This window comes from Sceloporus occidentalis, unplaced genomic scaffold, assembly GCF_023333645.1.
Source record: "Sceloporus occidentalis isolate IW3139 unplaced genomic scaffold, rSceOcc1.0.p SCAF_147, whole genome shotgun sequence".
Classification (NCBI taxonomy): Eukaryota; Metazoa; Chordata; class Lepidosauria; order Squamata; family Phrynosomatidae; genus Sceloporus; species Sceloporus occidentalis.
In genome coordinates this window covers 901,371-917,450 of record NW_028317127.1, presented here as the reverse complement: position 1 = coordinate 917,450, position 16,080 = coordinate 901,371, and the positions used below count along the sequence as shown (strand labels likewise).

Genomic DNA, 16,080 nt, shown 5'->3' with positions numbered 1-16,080 from the left:
CGTACCTTTGAGACACATCACTTAGCCTCTTCCTTTTATACCACTTCTGCTTCCCTAGATCAAATAGATCCTTGTATGGGTTTTCCACGCAGGTTTGTTGGTCACCATGTTGTCTGGGTTGATGAATGCATTATAAGTTGTTTTGAATGCTAGATCCTAAACTATTAAACCAGCAATACAAATACTTGAGATTTGTCTTTTTAATCTTTTGTTTCTCCCCTTGAAGATCATCACAATGACAGCCGAGGAGACAATCAACGTGAAAGAAGCAGAGATCACAAAGCTGATTCTGGACTTCCTCAATGGCAAGAAGCTGCACATCAGTATGCTGGCCCTAGAGAAGGAGAGCGGGGTGATAAACGGCCTATTCTCCGACGACATGCTTTTCCTCAGGCAAGTACCAGTTTGCGATGTCCGTACCGTTACGCCATGGATCTTAGCGTGGCTGGGCTATGGATTTTTTTCTCACCCTTAAGAAAAGAAAGTCCGCAGAGTCGTTATCTTAATAGTTTGAGAAAAAGATCACTGCAAATCACTGCCTTCTTCCTCTCTAAGAGTATGGGATCCGGCAGCGTCTATACACGCACTCTCTCGGATCGTCGTTTCTGATTATTATTAAGTTTAAATACTAAATATTCCCATTGCCGTTTTGAGGTAGGCTTTGCACGTATAGCAACCATCAGAGCGGGTTCCAGATATCCGTTCGCTTTCAGCTGGTTTGCATCATTGGGAACGTAGTCGCTAGAATGGCCAAACTTTTTCCAGAAATAAATTCTTTTATCGTTCATAATTTTGCCAGGAACATATAATTGCCATGTGACACAAAAGCAAAAACTGATGGTTTTGTTACCGTAGAAACTGGGGGGAAAAAGTCTCTAAAAAGTCTTGTGTGATTTAAGATCTGCTAAGGTTTATTTGCTTAACATGCTACAAAGTGCTTTTGATATTTTTGCGTAAAAGATCTGAATGCCTTTAAATATAGAATGTGCAAGGGGTGAAACCAAGTGTCAAAAGGCAAGAACAAAAAAATACTTTCCTTTTTCTTTGATCGGGTTTATAGCTGCAGCCCTATAAACACTCTCCACGGAATGTTGAAAGGAATATACAAATATACTACAAAAGAAAAAAACAAATAGTGTGATACAGTAAAAAAATTCTGGAATTTTCGCACAATACTTCAACAGTTGCACTCACAATATATATAGATCTTTAGCGCGTGTATCAACCACCCTTCGGTATGTTTACTGGTTCCTTAACCTCACGTGCATGGAAGAAAAGAAAGATCCAATAGGGTAATATCTTTAAAACCACTATTCTACGCGGTGAAGTAATACACTCACGTTTAGATGGAAGATATCAAGCACATCTGGTAGGTTTTGGTTTTGAATTGGTGATGTCTGGATGGCGTTCCTGGTGCAGCTTTGCTGAACTTCAGGTTCCGCTGAGTTCCGAAAGGTTGTTGCTTTAGTATTCCGGTGTGGGTTTCTTGTAAAGTGCAAGTGCTTGTGTGAATTAATTTACTATTGAGTATTATTATTAAGAGTGTAGTGGGTGGTGTATATTCAGCAGTTGATCAGCTGATTCTATGTGTATAATGATCAATATAAGAGACCAATAAATATAATAGAAAAATAAATGAATAATTTAATCCGGGACTTAGCCCTTACAGAATATTGATTGGCAGACCACACTATATAAGTGTTTGGCAAGTCTGTCCGAAATCAATTAATAAAAGCAGTATAAAAATATATTCCAAGATAAGAAAATAATGAAGTAATAAAAACAGCCAAGTAAAGTCCAAAGTAAACAATCCTCTACGCGTTTCGCCGGTAGCGGGCTTCCTCAGGAGGTATACCTCTATTTGTTTTTTTCTTTTTGCTTTTTGCTTTATTTTTTATGAGTGATTCGATATCGTGTGTTTTGAAGCGCCCCTAGACAGAAGTCAATTTGTATATGCCTTTAAATATAATAATGTCTGAGCAAATGACAGCCACAGGAGTTTTTACTGGAAATGCCCCTCGTTCTTTTCCAAATGCGACTTGTGTAGCCCAAACATTTTTACCAGTTGGTTAATGGATCTGATTTTCCCAACATCTTCAAATGCAAAAGTCAGATCCTTAACATGTAGAAACTAAAAACTGCCAGCTGAGCCATGATATATCGGCGGCGTGTGGCTTAGGGTCAGTTTTGCCCCCCGCCAGAAGCAGGGGGTGGGCTTTGGTATTACCGCATTTACTATTTCATCATTGTTGTGCGTGAGACTTGTTTGTCTCGTTTTGTATCGTGTATGTTAGTTGCATCACGTAATAAATGTATTATATGTAGCTGTCTGCCTGCTGTACAGCAGTGCTTAATATTCTCTTTATAAATCTGATCATTCTGTTGATCTTCTCTACTTCTTACAGTGAAAGCGCATCCAATACGAGTGATGCAGATAATTTTATGCCTTTGTCCATCTGTGTATGATTTGTGCCGTCTGCATAAGACAATCATACTGCTCATGGAGAAGCTGAATATTTTATTACAAGTGATGTTACACTATATTACTTAGTGCAGCACGTTTAACTACTTCTCGTTGAGTTGCGGATATATTTAGGTTAGATATTCTCATTTTCTAGGGATGTCGTACACGTGACGAATAGAGAAATCCTCAAATCGACTTCCCTAAATTGGCAGCCAGGTTTGCTTTGTGAACGCAGAATGCCTCATGCGGTGTCCATGCCATCAAGGGGGCAATTGTCTGTTTTTTGTCTGATTTTAACATATAAGGCAGCTTTTTTCTCTCTCCTATTCTGCACATAAATACCTTACGTGTCTCTAGTAAGCTGGTATTACTGTGATTGCCAGATCCCTTTTATACGTTCTTTACATCTTTCTGTAAATGTGAATTGGACTGGGTTTGAGTGCCAGATTGGCTGGGTGTTACCCCCCCCCATAGCATTCTTTGCCAGAACAGACTGGATTGTGGGGGAATTGTGTTGATACGTGTATATGTAATGTATGTGTTTGTTTGGTTGTCATCCACACATCTCTGAAAAATCATATGGTTTGTTTTTTTGCTGTAGATGTCCCCAAAAGTAATGGTTTTCAGTTATGTGTTTTAACGGTGTAACTTTTGGTAGTATTGAAGTCTGACAGTCCCACTAAAGAAAAATGCATATTAATTACTCTATAACTACTTTAATATGCATTTTTCAAAAGCAAAAAAGAAAACCTTAGTTAGACGCTGCAGCCCTTGGACTGCCGTCTGACGTGTCCTTTCACTAATTGGCTGTTTGCTGCCACAGACTGGAGTGCGCCCAATGAAATTTATGGGTTCACTTTCCGTGGGTGTGCCCAGCCCCCCCCGCACAGGGCGTGCGCCCAGAATGCCCCCCCCCCCCCTGCGAGCGGCGTGCGCTGTACTAGACCTGGAACCTACTAGAGGCAAGTATATTACGTACATACGGCTGACCACATCTCCAATATGGCACATAGTATGGGGTGTGGAAAGAGGTAAATGCATATGGGGGATTCTGCATAATCCCCCCACCCCCCATGCATTTGAAAGGGGGACATCATGGATTACAGGGACCACTCAGCTATTGTAGCATTAAAGTGCTTATGCTGGCGGACCTTCTTTAGACTTGAAGAAGTGGAACAAAATACATTGCTCCTGTCAATGGCACTCAAAGGGTTAACCAAGCATCTTTCAGGCAATCCAGTCTGCTTTCCATGTGATCTTCCTGAAAAAGCAGTAAAGTGCTCCAAAACTGGCCGAATGGGTAATCTGATTTATGTGTAATCTGTGCTTGTGTTTTAATTTTAGGCAGCTGATCCTAGATGGACAGTGGGACGAAGTGCTTCAGTTTATCCAGCCTTTGGAATGTATGGACAAATTTGACAGAAAAAGGTACTGCCCTATTGAGACATACGTTTTACAGGATTAAGCAAATACGAAGATTATGTTTAGGGGGTGGTTAAATATATGCGTAAATCCCGCTAAATGCTGTGCTTTTGGGATTCTTCATTGACCTGTTTTACCTGATAGCAGAACGAGGGCAGGGGCTGGGATTATCTTCAACTCATCCGTGTATTTTCTATTCAGTGACCAGGATTCAAACTCCAGCTAATCTATGATTAGATGAAAAGTTTCTGATATTCACCTTTTTCCCCTATCTTTATTCCTCCAACACTCATTTTTCTTCTTTCTTGCAATAAAAGGCAGAGCAGTCACGTCTCAGAAGTTTTATATTCCCATTAGAATATCTCCCAATATGCAGTTGCTGTGCAAACTCGGCATTTATTTGTGGTGGTGTTTTTGCACAGGTTTCGGTATATTATACTGAAGCAGAAGTTTTTGGAGGCGCTGTGTGTGAACAATGCAATGTCAGCAGAAGAGGAGCCGCAGCACGTACGTTCCAAAATTACCGCTTTGTCCAGCAAGCAGTGTTTGTCCAGGAAACGGCCCTTTGGGACTCGTGTTATTCCATTTCTTCATACTGGTTAAAAGTTTCCTACTGGAAATGTTAAATCCGTTAATATGACACTTTACAAAATACGGAAATATATAAAAAAATGTAAAGTGATTTCTAAGCTGCTCAGATCCATCTCTCAGCGGTACAGAAATCTATTAATATCCCATATTTTGTGAGTTGATTTCATGTACTATTTTTATATTGCTGAAGATGACATTTTCCAGTATGTTTTCGCTGAACGTTTCCCTGGAGACCCTCGGATATACTCCAGTCTATTGACTGTGTCTTGTTTCTTTTGTTTGTTTAATCCCCCTTTCTTCCAGTCTCTCTCACCCTTTCCTCTCCTACTATGGCTGACATAAGCACAGAAATGTTTACATAGCTACCACTTATATCAGTAGACCAGTCGTGTCATGCAAAATTCTGAGTGCCCCCCAAATGGTGTTGGGGGGGGGGGCACTTGTCATGTATGTATCCTGTTTTGGATCTAAATATATTGGTGCACATGAATGCAATTTTGCTCAAAATATAAGCCAGCAGGACATTAACAAATACTCTAAATTTGCTCAATAATCCACAACAGGAATTTAGGGCCAATTTCTAAGACCTGCCCTCCACTACAAGGGCCCTTGTTGCACTCCTTCAGCAGAATAATCTCTTACTGGGCTTTAGTTAAGCAAAAAAAATCATTCCTGCTGAATTAAAATTTTAAAGGGTATTGTGTACAGGCCCTGGAAGCAAGCTTACGCATTTTGCCTGATGCACTATTTGGGAATATTTCATTTATCTGACATTGTATTGTAAATAGTACATTAGGTGATATCAATGAAGTATGTTAGAAAAACCGATGATAATTGGAAAATATTTAACGACTGTGTATATTTCCTTCATTACAGCTTGAGTTTACAATGCAGGAAGCTGTGAAGTGCCTCCACAGCTTGGAAGAGTACTGCTCCTCCAAGGATGATTACAGCAAGTTGTGTCTCTTGCTCACTCTTCCACGGCTCACCAACCACGCAGAGTTCAAGGACTGGAACCCCAGCACGGCTCGGGTGCACTGCTTTGAGGAGGCCTGTGTCATGGTGGCGGAATTCATCCCGGCTGACCGGAAGCTGAGCGAGGCCGGTTTCAAAGCCAGTAACAACCGCCTGTTCCAGCTCATCATGAAGGGTTTGCTGTATGAATGCTGCGTGGAGTTCTGCCAGAGCAAGGCCACTGGAGAAGAGATCACAGAAAGTGAGGTCCTCCTAGGGATAGACCTTCTCTGCGGCAATGGTTGTGATGACTTAGATTTGAGTCTACTTTCTTGGCTCCAGAACTTGCCCCCCAGTGTTTTTTCCTGTGCTTTTGAGCAGAAAACACTGAATATCCATGTGGACAAGTTGATGAAACCCAGCAAGGCTGCTTATGCGGACCTCCTAACTCCACTCATTAGCAAGCTATCTCCGTACCCTTCCTCGCCTATGAGACGACCACAGTCTGCTGATGCCTACATGTCACGCTCTCTCAATCCAGCCCTTGATGGCCTGACATGCGGGCTGAGTGGTCATGATAAAAGATCGGCTGACCCAGGAAGCAAGACGTCTTCCATGTCCCACTCCTTTGCCAACTTTCACTACCCTGGTGTACAAAGCCTTAGTCGCAGTCTGATGATGGAAAGCTCTGACTGTCACAGTATCTATGAAGAGTCTTCAGAAAGGTAAGACTCCAAACCTCAGGCTTTTACAGATTTTAGCTGAACGCATCTCATACAAGCCAAGGAGCTGGGGATGAGGAGGAGCAACGAATGGATAAAGAGGGATTCATTTTCATGTAAAAATAGATATGAGATAAGGTAACATGCATAGAATGGCTCAAATGTCTCTTTAAGATAGTTTACACATCAGCCTTAAATGTGTATTTGTAGAGTTACTTATAAGCCTTAAACGAGTGTCTGCTGAAATGCTGTGCATAGTCCTGGGATTCTGCAGTTACCATTTTTGATATAGCAATTCCTTTACTAGGGATAAAGTCTGATTCTTGGAGTTGTTATACCCTTCTTTAAAATGTCTAAAACACAAAATGCATGTATCTAAACAAAATTTTGTTCTGAATTCCAAAATCCGTATGTTCCGGCTGGGTGCAAATAGCATAGAATTCCAGTCATCAGCACAGTGCTTCATCTGAATGTTTCCTACTCCGTACCATATGTTATGAGAACATATCTTCGCAAGGAGAAACTGTATGGATCAAATGAGTTCATCACATTAAATTTTTTTGTGCAAAGTCTTTCTAGTGCTGTAAAGGGTACGCCATACCATGATACCATGCAGAATGCTTTAGGGGAACTGTAGTTTCTAATGATCTGTTCTTCTTCCACAAAGCATGTGAAACTTATTTAGAAGACCAAATGCCAGAACCCACATAATCTTGGTAATACCTTGGAAATATTGACCTAGATGTCTTATCCCAGCCTTACTGTGTACTGTTCTGTCCTCGTATCTGGGTCCCTTTCTAACTTTATCCATGAGATTGACATTTGCATCTAAACAGTGTATCCCGCAGGATTTAGGATTTGGATCCTTCAGTATTCCTAGGCATGGGATCCAGTCTGTTTCCCTCAAAGTAATGATTAAATAGAGTACTTACACTTGCATTAAAAATGACATAAAATCTGTTTATTAACGTCCATTGCCGGGACAGGCACGTCATGCAAAACGGTCACTTAACGACCTATGACGTGCCTGACACGTCATGAGACTTAAACAAGCTTAGAAAGTGATCAACGATCACTTTCTAAGCTTAAACGGTGTTGCTTTAATGCCTCGATGTCGAGGCATTCAGCAACACCGAGATCGGCATGATGGGCCATCTCTGGCCCCTCCCCGGGGCGTCAACATCCGCCATACATTGTAAACTTCAATGGTGTCGCTGGAATGCCTCGATCAGGAGGCATCCAGCAACACCAAATACTTACCCCAGGGCGGGCTGTGACGGCGGCAAGATGGCGGCGGCCCGGGAAAAAAAAAAATAAAGTTGAAAAAGTTCGCTAGACGGTCTCCAGACCCTCTAGAGAACTCTGGCTCCACTTGCAGGTACTGCATTCAACCATACAAGTCAATGGAGCCCAGCTTTCTAATCACTGTGATTAGTAAAATATAAAAAAAAAAATGAAAAAAAAAAAAAATGAAAAAAAAAACATGGTAACATTTAAAAATTATTATTCTTTAGAGGAACTATCCAGTTCCAGCAAAATGTAAAAGAAAAAGTCCAAAAAGAGTAAAATAAATAAAATAAAAAAATAAAGTTTATTATTATGAGCAAGTGCTAAAATTAGCGCTGTATCTTCCCAAAAATCCTGACATGGAAAAATTTTAATAAAAGCATTTCAAATACCCAAGGGGTGTCTAATTTTAAAAAAATGAATGGTTTGATGGTGTAAATTGGAGTGGCCGGGCTCAAAGATAGGGCATAGGCACAGACTGACTAAAATGGGGGGGAAAAAAGCGCACTTCCAAAATGTGGCATTTTAACCCCAAACACCAGACAAACCCATACATGTGGGGTATGACTGAACTCGGGAGATGTTCCTGAACACATATTAGGGTGTTGTTTGATAGTGACGTATACTTGGAGCTATACATTTATACCCAAAGTACAATTTGTGTGGAAAAAATACTACCACAAAGTGTGGCAAAAGCTGGTGGTAGAATCTGATGCATGGAAAGGGTTAAATACTACCATTTTAAGTACCTTGGGGTGTCTAGTTTTCAAAAATATATGGTTTTATGAGGTAAATTGTAGTGGCCAGGCTCAAAGATAGGGCATAGGCACAGACTGACCAAAATAGGGGAAAAAAAGCGCACTTCCCAAATTTGGCCTTTTAACCCCAAACAGCAGTCAAACCCATGCATGGGTGGTATCACTGTACTCGAGAGATGTTGTTGAACACATATTAGGGTGTTGTTTGATAGTGACGTATACCTGGAGCTATAAATGTATACCCAAAGTACAATTTGTGTAAAAAAAAAAAAAAATACCAAAGAAATACTAACACAAAGTGTGGCAAAGGCTGGTGGTAGAATCTCATGCATGGAAAGGGTTAAAATACTAGCATTTGAAATACCTTGGGGTGTCTAGTTTTCAAAAATATATGGTTTGATGGGGTAAATTGAATTAGCCGGCTTCAAAGATGGTCCTATTAGGACATGGGGGCAGAATGACCAGATGTAAAAGTTCCAAGTTAAAAAATGTGCACTTCCTAAATGTGGCGTTTTACCTCCCAAACAACCCGACAAACCCATGCATGGGGGGTATGACTGTACTCGGGAGATGTTGCTGAACACATCTTGGGGTGTTGTTTGAAAGTGATGTATACCAGGAGCTGTAAATCCATACCTGAAGAGCAATTTTAGCGATAAAAAACACAAAATGGACTGGTGGTAGAATTAGTGCATGGAAAGAGTTAAAATTCTAGCATTTGAAATACCTTGGGGTGTCTAGTTTTCAAAAATATATGATTTGATGGGGTAAATTGCATTGGCCGGCTCCAAAGATACCCGAAATGGCACATTTGGAAAAATGGTTTTGAAATAGCAAAACGCTACTTGTACTTAATGCTCCATAACGTGCAGAAAAAAGCAAAAAAACATAAAAACATTGGGTATTTCTAAACTCAGGACAAATAGTAGAATATGTTTAGTAGGTTTTTTCATTAGCTTTTTTGGATGAGTAAAAGATTTTTGGGGTAAAAGTCAGAAAATGTGGGGTTTTTTTACATTTTTCATCATATATTATTATTTTTTTTATGGGAAATTAGATAATATGATTAAAACAATGGTATCTGAAGAAAGCCCTTCTTGTCCTGAAAAAAACAACATATCATTTGTGTGGGTTCACTAAATGAGTGAAGAGAAAATTACATCTAAACACGAACACCGCAAAAGTGTTAAAACAGCCTCGGTCCCAATGGTACAAAAGGTAAAACACAGCCTGGTCCTTAAGGGGTTAAGGTCCCGATACTCAGAGTTCAATAGAAATGAGCTTGTGTACAATGTTTGATCGACAGTCTAAAGGCTGTAAGGTGCATTAAAGAGTACGGTAAATATTAAGGTAAAACTCAGGTCCTAAACTTTGTTTCATAATTGCAGGAATCATCCAATAATGGTGTCAGTCCTGCTTACAAGTTAAAGGGAGACTCCAGCCATCGTATGCACTTTAATGCAGAATCCATCCATATGGATTTGCCCCCCAGCAAAGCATTGATAAAAGTACCGTATAAGACGACCCTCATTAAAAGACAACCCCCCAAAATTTGAATGTCAATTTGGGAAAAAAGCCTGAATATAAGACTACCCTATATGAATTCACATGTAAACTATTTTGTCACATTTAATAAAAACTATGATTGAGCAAAATGCATTTCTTGTTTTTTATTTCCTTTTATTTGCCCCCCGTGCTCCAGACTCCCTGGTATCTAATGGGGGCAGCCAGTGGAAGTGTGCGCAATGCTGGTAGACAACCTCCGCTGTTGCCCGCCGGGGCATCTATGACGGAGCGGCGGAAGGTCATGTCACGCCAGCGCTTCATCATAGAAAAGCCAGAGAGGAGGATCCAGGTCCCCTGCAGCGCTGCGAGGGATCTGGATCTTAGTCTTGTAGTCGGACCTCTATTTGAGGTCCGATTATAAGACCTCGAATAAAAGGCGATGGGTATATCTCTTGTCTTATATTCGAGCAGGTACGGTATATATGAATACATTACCCTAAAGATTCTTCATGTATACCGAGGTTAAGTATGTAATCTCTATGTGCGTATAAGTATATATGTATAATGCATTTGTTTTTATGAATGCACTGTTTAGGTTTAATTTTATGGATTTTTTTTTTTTTATCATGCTCTTCTGGAAATACATTTTCATTGAAGATAACTTACTTTTTATATGTTTGCTTTTATTGTCCCATTAGGAGTGAAACCCCGCAGGAAAAGGAGATCCCAAGTAGCAGCGAGACCCTGTGTCAGGACGCAAGCCCCAAAAAAGACCAATGTATTGCACCACCGAATGAAGAGCAGAGTAAACCGGAGAGGAACGAGGTCACTTACCCCACTTTCTATTTTGTGATCCAATTGAATAAAGATATATATGATTTTAAAAAAGGGTGGGTGCAGTGCCTGCTTTAGCCCTTACGGTTCCCCCGATGTCTATTTTACAGCTTCGAGATTCCACAGAACAGTTTGAGGAATATTATCGGCAGAAACTACGCTATCAGCAGCACCTGGAACAGAAGGAACAGCAGAGACAGCTTTACCAACAAATGCTGTTTGAAGGAGGTGTCAACCAGCCAGAGGAGGCAGAGCACCCCCAAAATCTCACCGAACAATTTCTCAGCAGGTAACACTAATAGAGAGACAAATGCGACGTTTTTTGTTACTCTGCCCAAAGGTGGCTGTAATGATAACATAAACGTGACTCTTTTGCCAACAGCAAAAGGTTTATCAAAAATCTAAATAAATTATTGATTACAGCAAACTAACCTGGGCCACCTTTGACTTACTTTACTGATTACTCGGACTTGTATCCTCTTTGGTTTTCCCTTAGGTCTATTAAGAAGTTAGGAGAGCTCAATGTGGGGATGGATCCCCTTGGAGAAGAAAGTAATGAAATGACCAAACAGCACAACGGCCCTAGAGAAAGCAGCATTGCCGCAACTAATGGGCATTCCCCTCTAGGAACCTCTTCCCTGCACAGGAGAAATCCGCAGCCTGATGGTCAGAGCATTAATACCAGCACCCCTCGGAAAGAAGGAGGCAACAGCACCATCCCATTTCCCGAGGAATCTCCGGTCTTTGGGAGTGGAAAGTATGTGTCCGAGTTTAAAGGAACTTGTGTACTGGTACTTCTTGTATACTGATGGTATTATAGCTGCTGTTGGATTGAAATTGACATGTCTACGTGGTCAGCTGGAAGCCAGGCTGGGGGTAATTTTCTGAATACTGAGTTTTAGGTGAGATGGGGCATTTAAAAATAACGATGTATTATGAATGACTAACCCCAGCCAAGTTTTCCTACAAAAGGTTCTAGGTTACTGTTTTTTAATTTACTTTTTATTTTACTTAGTGCAAAGAAAGAACCAACATTTGAAGATCCAGCGGGTGCTGGAGCCAGGAAAAGCTCCGAGGTGAGACATGTTGGCAATACCCGATTTCCCATATGCTCCATCTTGACCTAATTTCTATTATTTCTCGTTGTTAACACATTCCACCCCTTGGAGCCAAGTTGAAAAATCGCAGTAGCTTTACAAAAGAGCTACGAGAAGAAGGGGGTGTGTTTAGGGCAAATGAAATAGTAATTATTAATAACCATAATTTATAATGATATAGCAATGCAACAGAAGGCACAAGAAAGCAGAATGTGGAGTTCTGGGTAAATGTAAAATCATTCTTCCAGAAGTGATTGGTTAATAGTGATACAAAAAAAATACCTTTTAGTTTAGTTGAGTTTTCACATTTTCCCTCTGTTCTGCATTTAGCACAATCTAAATTGCCTCCTCCATTCTTCAACTTCAGTGTGACTTTCTCAATATGCTCTCGTCAATACTAAATCATTTCCCTAAACTTTTCACCTTTCTTCACTCTGTACCCAGTCCTCGACTTCCTTTTTTCATTCTGCACCCTCCTTTCTTCATCATTAGTTCTCTTCTCTTTCTGGTATGTCATCTGTCCCACTCAATGTCCTTCATTTCAACCAATCGTGTTCTCCTTGCCTGATTTGCTTCTGTGTTAGATCCCTTTTCCCTCATCCTTTATTTATAGAAGCATTGCTTGCGCACTTTCCAACATTTGGCAATCCATACATGACCTTAGTTTTGCCTTCATCATCCTTCTTTCTCTACTTGCCATAGATGCATATTACAGACAATCTTTTCTAATTATGTTTGGTTAATATTGCAGGACGGTTGCAAACAGAAACAGCAGTTTACCTGCCTCACTACCCTTGAAGACACACAAGCGGTTCGGGCTGTGGCCTTCCATCCCAGTGGGTCGCTGTATGCTGTTGGCTCCAACTCCAAAACCTTGAGAGTCTGTGCCTATCCAGATGTATTAGATCCCAGGTAAGGGGAATTGCTCCAACATAGGGGATACTGAGTTATAGCGACCTAGCACTTAATTGGAAATTATATACCTTGCTCTTTGAAGTATGCACTCAAAAAACTAGAACGCCCTACCTGGGGAAATTGCAAATGCAGAAACTGTTGAACTTACGGGCACCGATACCTATGGAATTATAAATGGAATTACAGATGTTTACACCTGACATGGTTATGTTTTCTTGTAGTCCTACAAACAGCCCTGTGCAGCCCGTTGTTCGGTTTAAGAGGAACAAGCATCACAAAGGATCGATCTATTGTGTGGCTTGGAGCCCATGCGGGCAGCTGCTTGCCACAGGCTCCAATGACAAATATGTTAAAGTGTTACCGTTCAATGCCGAGACCTGCAATGCAACCGGTAAGTGCCGTATTCTGTTATGTTGATGTACACAACCGTGAACACCATTATATGATGTGTTAGAGAAAGTTCTGTAACCTATTAGTACGCACAAAGCCGTCATCAACCAGTAACAATAACTGATTGATTTCTATAGTATTAAAACCACTTTTCTACCAGAAATGCTTATTCATTCGTAGTTGTATATTACCCAACAGATGAGTTTAATTGTAAAGTCGGATTTGTTATATAACCGCAAAATATGTTATGTTATTTTGTCAGGCCCGGACCTGGAGTTCAGCATGCACGATGGCACCATAAGAGACTTGGCGTTCATGGAAGGTCCAGAGAGTGGAGGTGCCATATTAATCAGTGCTGGTGCTGGAGACTGTAACATCTATACAACAGACTGCCAGCGTGGTCAGGGTCTTCACGCACTTAGTGGGCACACAGGTAAGAGCTCTGCCAGCATGGTCAGGGTCTTCACGCACTTAGTGGGCACATAGGTGAGAACTGTGCCACCTGACAAGGTCTTCTTTGCACCGATGCCACTATAAAGTCTCCCAGGCTTGCTCTTGTTCTAGTATTACCTTAAAGATATTTTATTTGTATTGTGTAGAGAAGCAGTCTAGAATTCCAGGCTTTGGGACCCTCTGTATCTGTGCCTGAAAACAAATGGTTTAGTACATTTTTAGGTAAGATGTACTCGCTCACACTAGATGTCCAAAACTGTGGTCGGTTTCCAGGCCTTTCTTGTGTTCTATTACAGTTTGTCCCAAACCCAGTTTGTGTTGATATGTTTCTTATGTTCCATAAATACATTCTTGCCTTTGCTCTGCACATTAGAGGATGCATTCTGAAATGCCAGCTTTTCCCCATTAACTTTACAATACATGTTGTTTTTCCCACAGGGCATATCTTGGCACTTTACACGTGGAGTGGCTGGATGATTGCATCAGGATCGCAGGACAAGACCGTGCGATTTTGGGACTTGCGTGTTCCTAGCTGTGTGCGGGTGATTGGAACCACATTTCATGGCACTGGTGAGTTCAGAGAAGGAATCTAGCTTGTATTGTTAGATCTGGTCCTAAAACAATAGGTTTGTGAACAACTGCCAAACGCGCATGTAATAATACAGGCCACCTGCCGCTAGTGAAAATGTGTCTTTAAACTGGGTTTTTAATGCAGGCAGTGCCGTGGCCTCTGTAGCTGTGGATCCCAGCGGTCGGCTACTTGCCACAGGCCAGGAAGACTCCAGTTGTATGCTGTATGATATCAGAGGAGGCCGCATGGTACAGAGCTATCACCCCCACTCCAGTGATGTGCGTTCTGTCCGCTTCTCTCCTGGAGCTCATTACTTACTCACTGGTTCATATGATATGAAGATCAAAGTTACTGACTTGCAAGGTAACCCCTTATTTACTGCACCATATGCTCAGTCGTATTTCCACTTTGATTTAAAGGGGCAAGGATTGATTCACGTTGCCAAAAAGCAATTCTAGATAACATAGGCATACATTATACCAAATACTTATAAGGTGGGGGTGGCTTTTGTATAAACTATAGATACCTATCCCTCAAAGAAACACAAATGTGTCCCATACTATCATAGTAGTACCCAAAGCAGAGCAATATAAACAGCCTTGGTTAAATCAGTCTAAACGGGCTACAAAAGCAGTAGTCGAAGGGCACAAAAATGTCAGTCCAGCCATGCTGAGCTTCCAGTGCTTAATGGTTTATAGAAACAGAAAGTAGGGGAAGATTTGCCTTGTTAGTATGTATATGTGTGCGCATATATCTAATATATATATATATATATATATATATATATATATATATATATATATATCCACACTGTGTGGGCTGTGAAACAGTCTGCTATGTTAACATTCTCATGTTTTTTCTTGTTCTTTAAGGAGACCTCACTAAGCCACTTCCAATCATTGAAGTAGGCGAGCACAAGGACAAGGTGATTCAGTGCAGATGGCACACGCAAGATCTGTCCTTCCTTTCTTCTTCTGCAGATAGAACTGTATCACTTTGGACCTACAATGTGTAGCCTGGAACTTTACTTGGGCCTGGCAGGCGCTCTGCAAGAGGCTAGTTTTGGTATTTCCCATAAGGCTGCTGTGGCTGTGATGCTTTGGATTAACCCCCGTACTCCCTGACAGCAGTGCAACGCAATCACTTGGCAGCCTCCATACTTCAACTACAGCATGCAGTTGTGGAAATCCAAAGTTGGTTGTTCATAGTGACTGTGCTTTGTAACATATGAATCGAAGAGGTTGCAAGCGGTTGAACTCTCTAGCTGGCCCGTCTATTCTATAACAAGCGATGGGGAAAAAGGGGCAGACGGCAGAAACCCCCTGAGGGGCATTAATTGTGAATCTCAAGATGAAAAAGCACCATAAATCAAAGCTCTCACTGCTAGATTATTTTAGATTTTGTATTTTATGAATCCATTTCTTTTTAGGCTGCACAAACCACAGGATATAAGTTTGTATGCTGACCCCACATGTAAAATACACGGAGGAAGATTGTATACATTGGCAAACTAACAAGTCCCAAATGCTATTGACAAGTTTGTAGGTCTTTCAGTGTACATTTAGGATGGATGTGTAGAATATAAATTGTACATACATTGTGGTATCATAGACTTCCCCACATCTGCAGATGAATGATGGAACTTCTAATGATTAATTTGCATGTTGGGCCAGGTCAGTTGGTGGAGCGCCTGAATATAAAATCCACCTTTTTGGTGTTTACGTTATATTAGTAATTTTCGCTAGCATGACGTATGCAGAGGTCTCCGTGCGCTGCTTACTGTAAATACATAGGTTTGATTCACTTTACTGAACTTTTTCAGTCTCCTGCATTGCCATCCCGTGGCAATCGAGGGGTTAATAGCAGCCACATTAATCGCTGGAAGGCGACGTTTATGTCGTTTGCCGTTTTGTGTAATCACAATCTTATGTGTGTCCACCCCACGAAATTCGTTACGCCGCTACAATTGCACACTATGCTCCACCTGCACCCCTCTCGCTAAATCACTTAACAGTGCGGAACTCCTGCTGTACATGTGTGCACTTACCGTGTGTAATGTTACGTGTATTTATATCAGTTTTTCCTAGGATTACAAGAGGATGTTTTAAAAAGGGGC

At 41.0% G+C, this 16,080-nt stretch overlaps 1 protein-coding gene across 1 annotated transcript; it reads left to right on the top strand.

Annotated features, from left to right (window-relative positions):
• The first annotated feature begins 235 nt into the window (after nucleotides 1-235).
• On the top strand, nucleotides 236-14,979 carry LOC149280790 (WD repeat-containing protein 47-like). The gene is made up of 14 exons (XM_089500096.1): nucleotides 236-397; nucleotides 3,813-3,892; nucleotides 4,309-4,393; nucleotides 5,354-6,156; nucleotides 10,403-10,529; nucleotides 10,649-10,827; nucleotides 11,035-11,295; nucleotides 11,554-11,614; nucleotides 12,387-12,547; nucleotides 12,772-12,941; nucleotides 13,203-13,373; nucleotides 13,832-13,963; nucleotides 14,109-14,327; nucleotides 14,837-14,979. Exons 1-14 carry the CDS (start codon nucleotides 236-238, stop codon nucleotides 14,977-14,979), a joined length of 2,754 nt encoding a protein of 917 aa, XP_089356222.1.
• Nucleotides 14,980-16,080: the final 1,101 nt, after the last annotated feature.